The 17690-nt window shown below is 41.7% G+C and overlaps 1 protein-coding gene across 1 annotated transcript; it reads right to left on the reverse strand.

The window, feature by feature from the left end:
• Positions 1 to 1389: 1389 nt before the first annotated feature.
• On the reverse strand, positions 1390 to 7959 carry LOC146680314 (uncharacterized). Its single transcript, XM_085449523.1, has 8 exons — positions 7728 to 7959; positions 7561 to 7634; positions 7415 to 7458; positions 4748 to 4956; positions 4203 to 4438; positions 3922 to 4044; positions 3509 to 3692; positions 1390 to 2488 (listed from the first exon to the last, which is right to left on the reverse strand). Exons 1-8 carry the CDS (start codon positions 7942 to 7944, stop codon positions 2217 to 2219), a joined length of 1359 nt encoding a protein of 452 aa, XP_085305649.1. The 5' UTR covers positions 7945 to 7959; the 3' UTR covers positions 1390 to 2216.
• Positions 7960 to 17690: the final 9731 nt, after the last annotated feature.

Genomic DNA, 17690 nt, shown 5'->3' on the forward strand with positions numbered 1-17690 from the left:
GTCTGTGACGTTGTATTTTACTGGTTGATCTGATTTAACCGAGGAATCGGCTGGAGTTATTAAAAGCTTAAACCTCAGTGTCAGTCTAAAATTTGTTAAACCCTCTGTTTTATTCACAGCTAACAAGCTAGGTGTAGAATGATCGATCAGTGATTTGTTATAACCAGTGTTGGTCAAGTTACTTGAAAAAAGTAATCAGTAACTAATTACTGATTACTTCCCCAAAAAAGTAATCCCGTTACTTTACTGCTTACTTATTTTCAAAGGTAATTAATTACTTAGTTACTTAGTTACTTTTTAAAAACACGATTTACAACCTGAATAGGTAATAAAGTGATAGATCTTTCAGCCCAATTCTACTTTTTCTGCATAATCCATCATACAAAATGTAATCAAATGGAAAAGTCTCTTTTTTTTTAACTTGTTTTATCAATTTTAATCTTTTAACTTTATGCATCAAGTAAAAATTAAATTATATGCACCATTCTCTGACTTGAAGAAATTAGTTTAACATTTAAAGCTATTTTCTGCACATTCCAGCACATAAAATATTTTTTGTGTTTACACTCAGTCTTTCAAATAGATGCAAGTAAAACACAGCAGAAAATAAATAAAGTCAAAGACTAGCGGTCCTGTTGCTCTATTTTCACCTGTAAAGCAGGAGTAGGGTAGGCGGAGGTTTGCCCTGGTGCAGGTGTGCCGCAGCGGTCAGTGGAAGAATCCGCGAGTTTCTCTGTGAATTTCCCATTACGTCGTTGCGTACTCGGTGCTTGTTTAGGGGGTTTTTTTCGCTGTAAAAAGAAGTTTTCTTCCCACGCACAACGGACACTAATGTTTTTGTCACTTTTTGTGGAATCAAACTCAAAGTAAGGTCAGTACTTCCACGGTTTAAACGCTGCATGCTCATACTCTCTCCCGCACTCGATATATTATCCATCGTTGATCTGCACACAGCTGTTGTCACGAACGTCGCACTCGCTTACGTCATTGTCATGGGACATTCTCGCAAAAATATCACGGTTTTAGTAACGCAGTAACGCAGCGTTCCTACAGGAAAGTAACGGTAATGTAAATACCGTTTTTGCGATAGTAATCCCTTACTTTACTCGTTACTTTAAAAAAGTAATCAGATTACAGTAACGCGTTGCGTTACTGCCCATCTCTGGTTATAGCACAGCTTTACTGAGTGTACAGTAAGCATCCATCAGTCATTACAATAACAATACCTCTTAATGCTGTAAAAGGTATTGCAACGACATAAAGCTGCCATACACCTTGGCTTAAACCAGTATAAGACGTCTTAGCCACAAGAGCATGCATGTAGAAAGTATGCACCTATGCTAACAGTTTCCTTTGTTTTCTAGCATTTACACTAAACTAACACAAAATGTCATCTGCAGATGTGATGAAGGGTATACTCAGTCATTTTTTTCTTTATTTTAATAGAAGAAAATACTGTACTCATAAATATACATTGATTAGTGAGTAGCTACATCTTCCAACAATTGAGGAACCCTCATGAACTTATCATTAATGTATTAAAAATAGATAACAGCTGCCATGTTGCCCAACCATCTTGAATCCAGTGATTTCTGTTCTGCCTAATCAGCACAGCAATTATAGACTGGCCCCATACCAGAGGTGGAGGAGAACAGAAATGGTAGGCATTGGCATGCTGTGGACGGGCATTTTAATTCCTATCTGCATTTCAAACTGAAGATATCAAGGATCAAATCTATGTTTTATCATTAAAGAAACAAAAACATGAAAGGGACAATGCCACCACGATCTCATCTCATCTCCTGAAATGAAGCTGGGGCTCTAACACATGAAAATGTGCATAAACAAGTTATTTGCAATACTGTCATAGTTACTTAATGTGATCAGAAAAGAAACAATCTGCTGACCTTTATAGGTGAGATTTTACACTTTGTTTCCTGATGAGGTGTTCGCGGACCTGTTAGTTCTGGGGAGTTGTAATGCAATCAGTGTTCCTGTTCTTGATCTTGTGACATTTTTGGAAATTCAAACAGAAATGTGGTTGTTGTCACTTTAAGAGTTTCTCTCTTTTTATTTAAAAAAAATCTTTTAGATAATTTCATCTCAAATATTGAAACAGGTGTTTGTAAAAATAAACCACTGAACCTTGTTCACACAGAGAATTATAAACATTTAATCATGTTAAAAAAAAAATTTAACATCTGTTTTCTGATTGATCAGCTCTTGTTGAGAGCAGCTGCCAGCTGGTTGTAGCTCATCTTCCTCAGTATCTCCTCAGTTACCTCCTTGGCCCCCTCGGCGTGGTACTTCTGGACCATGAGGTCAACAGTTCTGGTTCTGTCTGCGGCCTCCAGTCGGCTGACGGAGATCGGATCAGTCCGGAGACTCAGGAAGCGCTGGAAGGTTTTCAGATCCTCTGAACCGAGACGGTTGAGCATCTGCAGCAGCTGCAGGGTCGCATCTTCGTCCTGCAAGTCCAGCACCTTCACTGACATGGGAGAGACCGGAACACAGATCAGACCAGATCCACACACATTAACTGATCTGCAAGACCGGTAATGTTGTGGTGATGGAGCTGTACTCCCTTAAGATGGTGTCGAAGAGGCCAAGATAAAGACAATGCTGGACAATACCTCCCACCCACTCCATGACGTACTGCCCAGTCACAGGAGCACGCTTAGTGAGAGACTGAGATTACCCATAATGCACCACTGAATGACACAGGAAATCATTTCTCCCTGTGGATATCACATCCAACTAATGCACAGTACACACTGCATTAGTTACATCATTTTGCACATCCCCTACAGTAAAATAACAAATAACATTTAAATAAAGTTTTACAGTTTAGGGTAAAATGTCAATCATATATTTTTAATCTTTGTAAGATTCTGGATATTTATAATTGAGCTATTTGTTTATATTAAAGCTATTTTTTTATATTCTGTAATTTTGTAATATATTGCATTATTTCATTTCCTCTGGGATTAATAAAGGATTCTGATTCTGATGTTTATAGATCTGTCTGTGTGAACAAAATGATCTGAGGTCACTCTGGATTAAACAGATTATTCAGATTAAGTCATCAGAAATGTTTGAAACTACAGTTATTAATTAAAGTTATGTTATCACTGTTACCTGATAAACATTTCTCAGGTGGAAAAGCTGAATTTCTGATTAGCTGATGAAAGAGTAAGTTTGGTTTGATTAAAGCCTCTAAAGGACAAAAAGCATGTCTGGGGGCAGCAGTCTGAAACTGCTGGACACCAGCCAATTAAAGGACAGGATTCAGACGCATGAGCACAAACTGGGAGCCAGGAAAAAAACACTGGTCAGGACAGGCAAACGTTCAATGGAGATGTCTGGCTGAAACAATCAAAGAGAAGCTGCAGGTTCACGAGTCTCCATGATAAAGTCTCACATTTTCAAGAACCATGGTGTGTTTTCAGTTTGACTATAAATCAACTACAGACACAGGTAAAAGAAGGTCACATGTAGTGTGAATTACCTTTTAGCTGAATGTCTCGGGCCCAGACCTCACACTCTTTGTTGCCAAACACCCAGCCGATCAGACGGGATCCAGCCACATGACTCCTGAGCTGCAGCCTCACTTGTGTGGCTCCAGCCTTCAGCTGCACCTGGAATGACGGCAGGAAGTTGTTGTAGTCTCTGAAGTTCACGAACTTTGATATCTGAAACGATAAAAACAAGAAATGAGCTTCATGAGAGTGTGTGTGTAAAAATTAAGATCAGGGTCTAATCAGGAAGCAGCGTCAACAAACTCAGCTTCCTGTTTCTGAACAGCTGATGGAGTTTCAATTCGAGGATTCACCATGGCAATGGTAAACAAAGAGAAAGTAAAGCATCAGGTGAGAGCAGGTGAGAGCAGGTGAGAGCAGGTGCAGCGTCCAAGTGACATACCTCTGGCTGGATGACTGTGATGGGCTCTCCAATCAGTTTGTATGTGTGATTTGGGATCAGTTCGCAGTCAGGAATAGCTTCGACGTACTCAGCCCCAATCCGCCGCTTCCACTCCTTTCTCACCTGCACATCAGGTGATCAGTCAGAGCCACAAAGACTGATTCAGGTATTTGTTACCGGTGTCAGAGGATATCATTTCAAATATAAATCATTTGAAATTTAAACCTTTCACTGCACTTTTCATGGATATTGTAAGGACCCTTCAGGCAGGGCCTGCTTACCTGAGTGAGGCAGACATTCCTGGACAGCAGCAGGACAAACAGTGTGGAATTTGTGGGTTGAGAGAAGATCAACACCAGGCCAGCAATCTGGTCACTGGGCGCTGGGGTCACCAGACCAAAGCACGAGAAGCCCGAGATATCAACTGTCACATGACTATCGGTCACCTGACCTGGAGTGATAAAGTCCACACAGTCCCCAGTGACATGAGCTACAGATAGGAAGTGCTGACCACCATCTGCAAGATAGAAAAACATTCATCCAGAGACTATCAAGAAACGTCAGCCAGCGATGGCAATTCAGACGTGTCTGACATGGTAACCCTGGAATGAGCCAAACACAAAATGTAAATCTAAACTTCTCTCCAAAGTCTCGGACTCAGAGGATTAAACAAGATCAGAAAGTATTTTTCTTTCCTCCAAAACATCAGGCGAGGATGATTTCTTCTGCAGGTTCTGTTTGCTGTCATGTGAATGTGAAGTTTGACCTCATGGTGGGACTGTGACATGTAACTGGCAGAAAACATGTCAAAGAAACAGTTAGTGACCTGAGAGCAGCTGGCAATGCGGCAGGTGGAGTCGCTGGAAGCTCCCAGTCAGCAGGTGGAACCTGAACAGAGCTCCTGCCACCTGCAGCCCTTTAGAGGACAGGAAGTCCACATCCCAGAGAACCATCTCATACACCACGTCACCAAATCCCTCCAACACCAGGCCTGTCACACTGCACCTGAACACACCGTGCTGCTGGCAGCGCAACCTGGCAACATGGAAACATTACTGTTTATTTGTTAGCTCTTAACTGTGAGGTGATATTCAGAGCATCTAGACAGTGTTCACAGCCTTAAATTGTATTATACAGCCCTTTGCTGCATGTCTTCCCCCTTCTCTCTCTGTGCGCGCTTTCCTGTCGTTTCTTCACTGAGCCTTCTAATAAAGTTGAAAATGGACAAAAAAATATTTGTTTATAGTTTTTTCTCTAATTGATCTTCTGAGTTAACTTCAGTAATTACTTCCTTCAAACCATCAATGTGTCTTTTAGACCCCATTCCTACAAGACTCATCAATGAAGTCCTGCCATTAATTAATGCTTCAATCTTAAATCTGGTCAACCTATCTGGGGGTTTGCTCACTATGTGTTTATACACCACTCTGCATTTAATCATTAGTGAGTCTAAACAAATCTAAGATTGTCTTCATACAAGAAACACATTCGACCACGTCAGACATAAAAATGCTGACTACAAGATGGCCAGGTCACTACTTCAAACTCCAAAGCTCATCAAAGATCCATAGGGAAGGTACATTATTGTTCAAGTTAATATCCTATAACCTGCAGCGGCTCCTGGGCCTGGCAGATTAGTACTACATAGAAGTGAAGAAGTGAAATAATTGAAAAGGAGAGGGAGGCTGAGAACAAAGAGCTTGTAGAACTGGGGGATCATATATAGATAAGAACCGGAAGGAGCCTGTTGGGAGGCATCGTCCCGCTCTCCATCGATGTCGGTCAGCAGCGACAGCTTCGGCTTCGTCCCAGACGAGGTTGACGGTTTGCAGATCCTCCATAAATGTTCAATGCCATGTGATCTTTGGCTAGCCTTGCTTTCCCTTGGCAGTGCGCGGGAACCATGTAATGGGGCTCTTGGCCGGGCGATGAGCGGGTAGATGTAGAATATGGCCCGCAAAGTGGAAGCGCCTTTCGGCAACAACATCAGGCTGAGGGACGGGTGACTGCTCTTCATAAGACCTCTTTGTTCGTTATCCGGTCCCAGTAGGAAGGATGCCAGTATTGATCCATCCATTCATCCATTCATATCCTTTTCAGGGTCGCGGGACCCGTGCAGCTGTCAACCATCCAGCCGCAGCAGTGGGAGTTGGAGTAGAGACCACGAAGGGCGTCTGCAAACTGCTGGGGGACTCCATAGTGATGTAGGATAGCCCATAGTCGGCCGGTGGACGCTGTCAAAAGCCTTCTTGAAATCGATAAAATTGATAGAAATCTTTTTTTGGTAGTCCAGTGTTTGTTCAACAATCATGTGGAGGGTGAAGATTTGGTCGACACATGACCAGCCACTCCGAAAACCAGCCTGCTCTTCTTGCAATCGCTCGTCCCCTGCATGTCGTAGCCGACTCAAAAGAACAAGGCAATGAGGTAGAAAGAACAAACCATAGTATAAAATCGCTCAACTGAATGCTCCTATAGGGATGTGATGCAAACTAGAAGACTAGACAGAGACTAGACTCATTGAGATCATCAACAAGACTGGCTCTCTTCCACACTGTGTGTTTTGTACTGTATTCCTCCCCTCACCCCCAATCGGTCGCAGCAGATGGCCCCTCCCTGAACCTGGTTCTGCAGGAGGTTTCTTCCTGTTAAAAGGGAGTTTTTCCTTCCCACTGTCGCCAAGTGCTTGCTCATAGGAGATGATATAGTTGTTGGGGTTTCTCTGTGTTATTGTAGGGGGTTTACCTTACAGAATAAAGTCATCCAAGTGACTTTTTCAGTTTGAAGAAGAAGAAAAAGAAGTGATGAAACATTTCTCCCACTGAAAACGCTATGTCCAGATGAACAGAATCAACGTCTTGGTGAATACCTCAAAATGACAAAGTGAAAAGCTCCAACAGGTTTGATGGGGACCGTTGGTACTCGGCTATTTTCAGATCTCTCCAGAGATGTTCAGTCAGGTTCAGGTCTTGGCTCTTACTGGGTCACTTCAGAGTGGTCCCAAGCCACTCCTTTGTTATCTTGGCTGTGTGCTTAGAGTCACTGTCCTGTTGGAACCGTCGCCCCAGTCCAAGATCCAGAGCCCTCTGGAGCAGGTTATCATCAAAGATGTCTCTGTACATTGCTGCATTAATCTTTCCCTTGACCATCACTAGTTTCCCCATTTCTGCTGCTGAGAAATATTTTGAGGTGAAAAAATGAATTTAATCCATTTTAGAATAAGGCTGTAACATGACAAGACAACATGACAGTTGGAACAAGTGATGCACTGTGAATACTTCCACTGTAGGGTGAGGTGGTATTGATGAACTTGTATGATTTGGTGATAACGTCAGTATGTGTTGGGTCTTACAAATAAACTTACAAATAAAAACACATCAAACACCACAAACATAACTCGAGGTCACAACATCAAGAGCGGGGTGAACAGCAGCATGGCACCAGATCTGCCCTAACCTTCCATTAAACCAATCAGCCAACAACCCTGTGTTACCTGAATATGCTCCCATCCTCGCTGACCTCAGGTGTAATCTCAACCTGCACAGACCAACAGGTAAAAAAATGATTAAAAAACTGGACTGATCAACAAAAAAAAATCAACAATTAGCACATCAGTGACATCACAGTGACACAACTTACCTGTGGTGTATTTGTCTCCAACCTGATGTCAGAGTAGGTCAGTGATGTCACTGCTTCTGCTTGAAAAAAGAGACCTGCAGAAAGATGACATCATCACATCACATGATTACATCCTTCCTGATAAATATCGAGTCAAGTGTAGCTTAGCACAGACTTTGCATACATACACAGCGTTGGCACGATCTTCATCAGGATCTCCATGGCGACACGTTCTGCCCGATTGGATCCAAAGAGTTTTTCTAGAAGTCTCCACGTCGTCCGTCTGTCTGCATGTTCCAACTGCTCTCCACCAATGGGAGAGTGACTTTCTGCAGTCATGTATTTGTTGACCAACCACTGGAAACACTTGAGTTCATCTGAGACCAGAAACTCCAACATCTCCATGATGACAACTGAGTCTGAGGCATTCTGGGAAACAAAAATAGGACAGCTGGTGACATCATGGATCAAGGTGAACTAGTGGTCTTCAGACCTGACATTCCCTCTGAACTTTGCTGAAACTGTCAGGTGACAAAAACAAACCTTGTCCCTGATGTGATCCTCTTTCAGCTCCTGCAGTAAAAAGGGTTCTGATTGACCAAGGGCGTGGTAGAACACTTTCTGAGCTTCCTCACCCTTCCTGAGGACCAGGTCTACTAGAACCCGGTTCCTGTCCTTGCAAGCTCCGTAGATGGCGATGGCCTCCCTTTCTGAGGCGTTTAGGATCCTGCAGCATTGCAGGGCTTCCAGGATGGGGCCGGGTCTCTGGATCCTGCTGATAAGCTTCCGCCGCTGAGTCTTCACAAAGCCTTGGACAGGTTTTAGATCTGATTCAGGTCTCAGGGGGATCATGGTGAAACGTACAGGGCGAACCTGATGATTTCCGCCGATTAGAGACTGGACTGCGGCCAACACCGCTGGCGCTCTGTCCTCCTGGTAACACCTCATCATTGTTTTGGCGGTGCTGCAGGCGTCAGCAGACCGCAGCCAGCGTGGAGGGATGGGGGGGAAGTCCTGCAGCAGGTCTGACTGACTGAGACCCCACTGGATCCTCCAGAGCTCCACAAGTGGTAGCTTTGAAAGCTCCCACAGCAGTACATCCTCCTTACCGTCCTCCATTGGGGTATGGGGTGAGTCCCAAACCTGAACTGCCTCCAGCATGTCACCCATGAGTTACGTGAGTGCCCTCAGCTTTGACTGACAGGCCAAGAGACCTCCTGCAAGACAAGCAAAAAGGCAACAAAAACCCTGACCAAATCAGTTCAATTCCATTTCATTTTATTTATATAGGTCCAAATCACAACAATAGTTGCCTCAAGGGGATTTATATTGTAAGGTAAATAGGTGTGCAGAGCCATAGCTGGACTGGCCATCAGGCATACCGGGCATTTGCCCAGTGGGCCGATGGTGATTTTGTTTTTTTGTTTTTTGTTTTTCTTTTGTAACGGTATAAACAACGAAAGGTGGTGGATTGGCCAGATCATGGCCGATGTGTAAAAATAACTCAGTTTTTTGGTGGTGGCTATGGCGGAGCTTCCACCAGCAGGTTGATGAGGGAAAGGGGAGGCAGGAGGAGGAGAGACCCGAGACGGTCGCCGAGTGTCAGGTGAACTGATCTTCAGGTAAGAAATTATGACCTGCAGTCTATCTGGGTCAAATATAAACTAAGTTTAGGTGTAGTTTATTTTCGTTGTGCTAACCTTTTACAGTCACTTACAATACCTTGTAGCTAGCATGACGGAGTTTCTATACAGCTGGGTGGGTGCTTTGATGTTACTGATAGTGAACTTTATTTTATTCATAAGGTTAGTTAGTAGAGTTGCCAACCGTCCCGTAAAAAACGGAATTGTCCCATATTCAGAGAAAATATTGTGTGTTTCGTATTGAGCCGAAAAGGAACGCAGTTTGTCCCGTACTTCAGCTAGAATTAAAAAAAAAAGACAGAAAGCTGGAGTTATTCTGTGTCTTTACGCTGCACAGCTGCTTCTTTTTTATCATTCATTTCTTAAAATGTCTCGCTTTTAATAGCTAATTATCTGAAAATATAAACGTGTTTGAGAATTATACCAGTACATCTGATTTGAGGTGCTATTTTTTACAGGAGCTACAGTATCCAGTCGTACGTAGTGAGGAGGTAAAATTATTAAGAAGATAATCGACCTCTGTTGGACTAGCGTTCAAGTAGCTGCTCTGCTCTGTGTTAGTACAGGGCATTGAAGATGATAACAGTGGGTGGATTATATTCTTAAACAGCACTTTCAGAAACACATCTTCTGTGATGCAATCTACTCCCCACTGCTGTGTAATCAGTTATTGTAAATTTAAAAGTTATTAGGAAATGATCAGACAAAAGAGGGTTTTCACCAGGGGTGGAGCGTGGGGGTGGCTTACTGGGCTTAAGCCCGGGTTGTTTTGTCAGAAGCCCGGGGTCTTTTGGAGTGTAATTTTTTCATAGTTAGATGCCTGGCTGACAACTGTATAAAACAAAAAGTACACACAATATTCGAAGCACATAGTGCACACTGTGGGAATTTACGACTGTGCGTGAATCCCCCCTGATATTGGTATGATCCGAGCTCAGGCACTAAGCGGGCGGGGCACCTGCTGCCTACGAGTGCGCTGTTGGAGAAACGCAGCCAGGCAGACAGAGGAGAACTGAAGTTTGACCAGGTACCAAAGCAAACCATTCATACCGTACAAATAATGTAAATATGACGGTGTATCACGAAAGATTGATATCAAACTGATCACTTGACCAATATTACGTTACTTGTTCTTCAAGTGAATCAACAATGAAAAGCCGAACAAATGCTATTTTTTTTTATAGAGTCTTATCTTAGGTGTGTTAATTTCATATTTTCAGTTCTTACCCTCCCCGACTAAATCGGTTTCAGTTATGTACTGAAATATAAGAATGGACATTAGAGGGTTCTTTCAAAGAAAAAACTCAGGTAAATGTTATTTTATATATTATGCTTTGTATGTTGTTCAGTATATTTCTATGCAAAACAAGAGGGATTTCAGTACACAGCAGGATATTCACATTTGTAACCAGATATTTACATACACTTTAGGGAGAAAACATAAAACATTTTTACTGTACAACATCAATTTAGAGTAAACTTTTGTTTTAGATAAATATTGAAATATCTTTTGAATTAGTTAAATGTCAGAATAAAGAGAGACAGAGCTGTCTATTTTTTATCACTTTGATCAAATTTAGGAGTACATATACACTAAGTTTATTGTTAATTAATAAGAAACTCCAGACGATTCCATTCTGAGCTGAAGAAGCTTCTGATAGGTTAGTAGAGTCCATGTGAGTAAATTGGTGGCACAGCTGTGGATGCATAAAAGGCAAAACACAGAGTCTGTTTCTTTGAAATGGGAAAATTAAGAGATATCAACCAAAACACCAGGAAAAGAACTATGGAGCTCCATAAGTGTGGCTCAAGTTTGAATACAATTTGGTGCCATTTGCAATTAAGAAATACAGATAGTTTCTCTCTTTACTCTTAAAGTTAACAAATATGTTTTTTATATTTATCAATCTAAAAAAATAAACATTTAGTCTGATTTGATGTTACAATTAAAAAAGTGTACATAAATATGTGGTTTCAACTGTATATTTGATGATTGTCAGCACAAAGAGGGAGAGAGAGGAACAGAGAGGGAGATGCAGAATGAGGACAGAACAGAGATGAACAAGAGCAGGTGAGACACACATGTTAGTCAAATGGTCGTTTACCAAAAGTATCACCGTATCATAGGTACTCATGTATCTCGTACCTAGTGTTTCTTTTTAGGTTTGCTATTTTTCAAATTCTATATTTATTAAGTTATGCAGGCTTGTTTGCACAACAAGGCTAAATAATTATATAAACTTTTCTCAATCTAAATAGTGTACTTTGGTAGAATTAAAAAAATAAGTGTAGTGCAGGTCTATGATGATTTTTAGTGCTACTATCATCTAGTTCTGATTCTGGTTCTGTCTTGGTTAAATCCTAAGTAGTCCTGATTTTGAACTGTTGCAGTCCTGTTTTAATTCTGGATCAGTTCTGGGTCTGGTTGAATTGGGGTTTAGTCCTCGTGTCTTAATACAGCCCCGACTTTGTTCTGCCTTGCTGCTTAATTAAAAAAACTAGTTTAAGGTGTACTGCACATGTGGTATATATTTTTCCCTATATGAAGTCATTCTTTTTTGAACAAAACTCAAAACAGAGCCTATTAGTCAGTCATTTCTACCCCCCCCCCAAAAAAAAAAAAAAAAAGAAATCCCACATGCATACTACCCTTTAGGGCTAAGCCCCGGGTGTTTCAAATGTCTGGCTCCGCCTCTGGTTTTCACGAAACACTGTTAAATGTTCCATTTCTATGCCATATGTTAAAACAAGATCCAGAGTGTGATTAAAGTTGTGTGTGGGTTCTTTTACATTTTGAGAGAAGCCAGTTCTGAGGTTGTCATTTTTAGCATCTACATTTTATCTTAGCTGAGCACAAAATAAGACAGAAACACATACTGTGCCATTGTTACCTGTATTGGACAAATAAAACTTGAAACTGTCACGCCCAGGCGGATCAGCTGCATGCTCCTGCATCTCCTCTTCTCTCTCTCGCCAGGGCGGAACTCACTGTGGGTTCACGCCCTCGCCCCACGCCCTCGGGAGACGAGACACCTGGGTCTCATTAATATGATCAGCATTTAAGCCAGGAGGTGACTGCTGTTCGTTGCTGGATCGTTGTCTACCACGCAGCTCCCTGGATTTTCCCCCTGTGTGATTCCCGAGTGGCAAGTGTTGGAGTGAGAGCCAGTGATTGTGTGTGTGGATGATCTGAAGAACGCGTGCTTTTCCCCTGGAGCCTCTTTTCCCTCACGCAGCTGTACATAGCACTCCCCCCTGCACCTTCTTGTATATACACCTGGTGAATTTTAAATAAATCTTTCTTGTGTGCATCTGAGCCTGGAGTCCTGCGCTTGAGTCCTCCTCCAAACCGTAACAGAAAGTCCTTTTCCTGTCTCCTTCACTTGTTTTTTTTTTTTTTAGGCAGTCGATTTGAATGAGTAAACGAAACTGGACAGTTTGAGAAATCATTGTTTTAAACAACAATCATTTAAATTGAGGACAGTCTGAGCCTATAGCAGCTCTGTTAGGGTAACAAAGGTACTACGAGGTATTTAAGATAATTATTCCGGACTTTATGTGAGAAGAAGGATTTGCCTTTGTATAGAGTGATATTATCTGTAATTTGTCTTTGATAAAATCGTCAATAATCAAAGTCACTCGAACATAAACAATAAACACAAACAGAAAGGAGAGCGAGGTTAAGTGAAGCTGCAGAGGTGGAGCCGGAGCTCCGTCTGATCTGATAGAACGTGTTGGATATGGCCGAAGCAGCGAATTCAGCTTCAGGGTGTCTGAAAGGATTTCTGCTTAAAGCAGCACGCTTATTACTTTGATAAAAGAAGAAAAGATCACAGCTGATGAAGTCACAGCTACACGTGCATACCTCTGTTCATTCTCCTGCTAAAGAAAATTAAATAATAATGATAATGATGAAATGATGCTATGAGTGCAGGAATGTTGTTGCTGAGGTCGAGGCTCTGTGTCTGCTCAGCCCTAACAGCATGAAAATCTTTAACTTAACAGATTTAATCTCAGAGTGCTCTCTTGACAGCAGCAGAAACAGAACAAATAAATCTTTCAAAATCAAACTAAGCCATCACAGACCCTCTGAATCATGTTCAGCCACGAGCAGATCGGCAGGTAAAGCAATTGTTCTTACCTGAGAGCAGCTCTTCAGGTGAAACTTTCTTACAGGAGCTTTTAAAAAACAAACTCACTGCAGCGTGATGGGTTTGAACTCTGAGAAACAAGATTGCAGCCAGTCTGAGTGATGACGAGTCTTGGTTTTCATCATTAATGCTCATCACAAAAACAGGAAGTCTGACCTACAGCTGTGGCAGTGATGGTTTCCTCTGCAGATGCTCACTTTAAAACCACAGAGTGGAGGTCAGTCAGTAAAAACCAGGCCAAAACTCCCCGTCAGCAGGAAGAGGCCTCGAGCAGAACCTGAACTAAAAGTCAGAGACCACCACAACCCACACCAGCCTCTAGCAATCCCCCACTCACTCTTGAGAGACAGCATGTGAGGCGTGTACTCTGTGCAGCGAACCCCAGGAAGTCTGCAGGCCCAGATGGAGTACCTGGGAAGGTCCTCAAAGCATGTGCCGGGCAGCTAGCACAGGTCTTCACTGACATCTTCAACCTGTCTCTGGAACAAGCCGTCATTCCACCCTGCCTGAAATCTACCATAATCATCCCCATCTCCAAAAAGTCACCCATAACCAGTCTCAATGACTTCCGTCCAGTTGCACTAAATATAGTTAAATTATTGTATAGTTTTTATAATGTGCTACAAGCAGGTGTGCACTTTTATAGAGCTGTTTCTAATCTCGTTATACTGTGTATAATGACAATAAAGGCTTTCAATTCAATTCAATTCACGATGGTCAGTAAAATCCCAGGAACACCAAAAAGATCTAAACTCTGAGTCTAATCAGTCAGAGCCACTAAAGGCCTTTTAATCATTTCACTGCTCTGAGGGGCTCACAGGGATGAAAACAGACTGGAGCAAAACACTGAACTGAACAAGAGCTCTGTTTGCTGTGTTTGATAAAGCTGAGGTAAGGATAAAACAGACTCAATAAAAGAACTGTAAAACAAAGTTAAAATTTTCCAGTCAATGTGGAAATGAGCAAGTTTTCTGAGGCAGTAAAGGCGCCGGTGACCCCTTTGGAATTTGGAATTCTCATCAAAGTTCAGTTTTTCATTGATTATGGTCCCAAGATATTTATATGACTCCACTTGCTCTATTTTCTGATTTTTAATTAAAGTGAATCCCATTGTGTCTGTGAAGGTTCTCAGTCATCCAGGTCATCGTAGTCAAGATATCACATCATGAGAACCTGTTTCTGGGTTCACTGCCCAGATATCTTGTTATAGGCATGTACACAGCTACCGGGAGAAACCTGAAAGATCTATCCTTGTGCATTGACAGACAAGAATTTCAAGAAGGATATACTCTGTTCATGTTCAATATGAGTCCTTCAGATGACAGCCAAGCATTATCACTGATAATAAATGGCAACTTGAGACTTGAAATGCGCTTCAGAGTCCCGCTGCCTCACACAACAACGCTGATCGTTTATGCTTGTTACGATTCAATTCTCAAGATCAATTCAAAAAGACAAGTTTCGGTTGATTATTGCTGATAGGTTTCTGTTTTTTCTTGAGTCATGAACAATCATCAGTTGGAGAGTATCATGAGGCTGCTAGTCAGTGACAGATTCTACGGCGTTTTGTCGTCAGCTGAGTTACTGATGTTACTCAAACGTTTGTTTAAACGGCCTGCATATCTGATCATAAATACAGATCCAAGGAATAAACCTGGAACTCATTGGCTGGCGATTTCATTAGAAGAAGATGGAGCTGCCAGTTTTTATGATTCGTTCAGATTCCCACCAGAATGCTTTTACCCCAAAAGCATTCTAACATTTTTGAAAAAGCATGCTGATCGAGTATCTTTCCATGAAAGGACTTTTCTATCAATGAGTTTTTATGAACTACACCTTTTTCCCCCCTTTTTTTTTTTAACCAAAGAAGGAGTAGCGTTCTAGACATCTCACTTTAAGTCCACATTTTAAGTCTAGATTTTACATTTTAGAGACATAAATAAGGATCTTTTAACAAACGTGTTCCCATGTGTTAGGTTTTGTATTGTTGATTATCATTTATGCTTAGAAATATCTACTTATATATGCTTAGAGTTTTATAATTAGTTTTAGATTGGTAGAGGTTTGATCCTTGATAGTCTGCAAACTTTGTGTGCATTAGAGAGCACTCTGGGAGCATGGGAGAGGTCGTACCTTGTCTTATTGTTTTATGGTAGGATTAACGTAGCTATATCTGTCTTAGTCTAAGTGCCTTTTGGTTTGATGAACTGTTGGATTTCCAGACCAGCAGGTTTAGGGAAGTCACACTCTGACCCCACACACACACACACACACACACACATACACAAAGGCAAGGTACTCTGTGTGTATGTATACATCATATGTTAATGAACCTATGCATATTCATGTAACCTCAATAAAAGAGCAGTGTTACGGGGGAGCGGACGAGAGCAACTGGGTTCAAGCGAAGGAACGGCGTTTGTCCAGTTCTCTCCCGTGCACGAGAAACATTAAGAACTTTGCCTACTTCGTGTCTTGCTTGCTGTGTAATTATATTGTCTTCAACGTTCCATCGAATAGGTTCAAGCTACAAACCTATCACCATGTTATGATGTAATCTTGTTTTCTAAATTCAAACGTGCCTTTACCATTAAAGACTGTCTTTTTTTTTCCTTCTCTTATTTTCTTTTCTTTCTTCTGTGTATATTCATAGCACTCCTTGTTATGCATTTCATGCATGTGTTATTTTCAGACATATGGGGGTTATGTTACCCCCCCTCCTCCTCATCAGTAATGATCTAGTTCGGTATTTACTTGGACGTGACTTAGCCAATTAACCAATACCTACCTATTATATGTCAGCTGACCTATCTATGAAGTTTTGACTGGTTAATTTGTAATTTTTTCTGTTTCCTGTCTTGTATTTAAGCAATTTTTTAAAATATTTTACTATGACCCTGATGAAGGCCACAAGCCAAAACGTGTTGGTCAATTATTAAAGTTGTTCATCTTCCCTCAAGCGATGCTGGAGTTCCTGCTTTGTGAATTCTTTCATCCTCTCCATGCATCTTGGAAGCCGGTGAAGTTGTGCCAGAAAATTTTTTTGCCATGAAAGACAGATGAAAGCCACGCTGTCTACAGTATGCGGTCATACGTTCATGGGAGAAAATCCTGTTTGTTATTTCACAGGCACTCCCCATTATGCCTTGATAATATTGTGCATTATTGGGTATATCGTCTGGAGGCGGGAAATTCAAAATTTGTCTAATTTCAACCTTATTAAATTTATTTCTCACAACTATAGAGGGCTGTGGTGAGCTGCTGGCGGAACTCTGCTCTGGATTACCGCCTTGTTGAAACAAACGATCGCGATGATGGTCTACAGGGCTGTCTTGGAGTGGCTCATTTGCAGGTAATTGCACATTGCTTTGGGAAAAGCCCAAGGCGATTGCTGGTTATGAGAGTCATTGAAACAGCTTTCATTTAACCTATTTATCTGGCTTAACAACTCTAGGGGTATTTAAACCTCATCCTGTCTTTCTGCCAAGACAGCTAAAGCCTGGATAAGAGCAGAGAACGGGTCAGAAGAGGAAATGTTTTGAGTTAGGCAGCTTTAAGAATGAGCAACGTTTGACTGTTTGACGTTTCACTGCAGGTCGCTGCGTGCGCATGTGCCCTGGCACTATTTGAAACCTGCTGGTCCGGGATCAGAGACCAGCTGAAGGGATTCTGCTGACCTGATATCAGGACATGTGACAGGAAGTGTGGATTTAAACAGCTGAGATTGAATGCACCTCCAAACCTCACAACCTTTTCCTTTTAAAGATGTCATAACACTGATTAAAATAAAGTATGTGTGTGCAAGGGAGGTAGGTGAAAATGTGAATGTGAGAGGATGGTGGTCAACCATCCACAGAGAGGTGAAGAAGAAAGAGCAGGCAGGAGTGGGTTTGCAGTGAGACCTGCTGTTATGGTTTGGAAGACGCTCATCATCTTCACCATAAATTCATGAGGTTTTTTCTGTAACGTCAACACATAGAAAAAAAAATTAAACGCAGAGGTGTCAAATTGTGTGTGAGGAGACAACAGGTCATTTGCTTTAAGAAAAAATCTTTTATTTCAAGAAGGCATTTTAACCTGCAGATGTTATTGACATACAGATGTGAGGAAACACCTGTGAAGTAAGCCTGAGAACATCTATCCTGAGTGGCACTCACAGCGTTAAAGAGGAGCCCGTCTTCAGATTAAAGTCCATTCACTAATTCAAGAACTGAACCGAAGAGCAAGTTTAGCTTCAACCGCAAAAAAAAACAAAAACAAAAAAAACCCAGCCCAGCTCGGAGGCAGAACAAATGCCGAATGCATGGCCCTTTATTTTGGTAAGCAACAATGATGTATTCGAACTGCACTTTATGAA

Source organism: Copadichromis virginalis, linkage group LG23, assembly GCF_057382275.1.
Source record: "Copadichromis virginalis isolate Kocher_CV1m ecotype Utaka linkage group LG23, C_Virginalis_male_GT1.1, whole genome shotgun sequence".
Lineage (NCBI taxonomy): Eukaryota > Metazoa > Chordata > Actinopteri > Cichliformes > Cichlidae > Copadichromis > Copadichromis virginalis.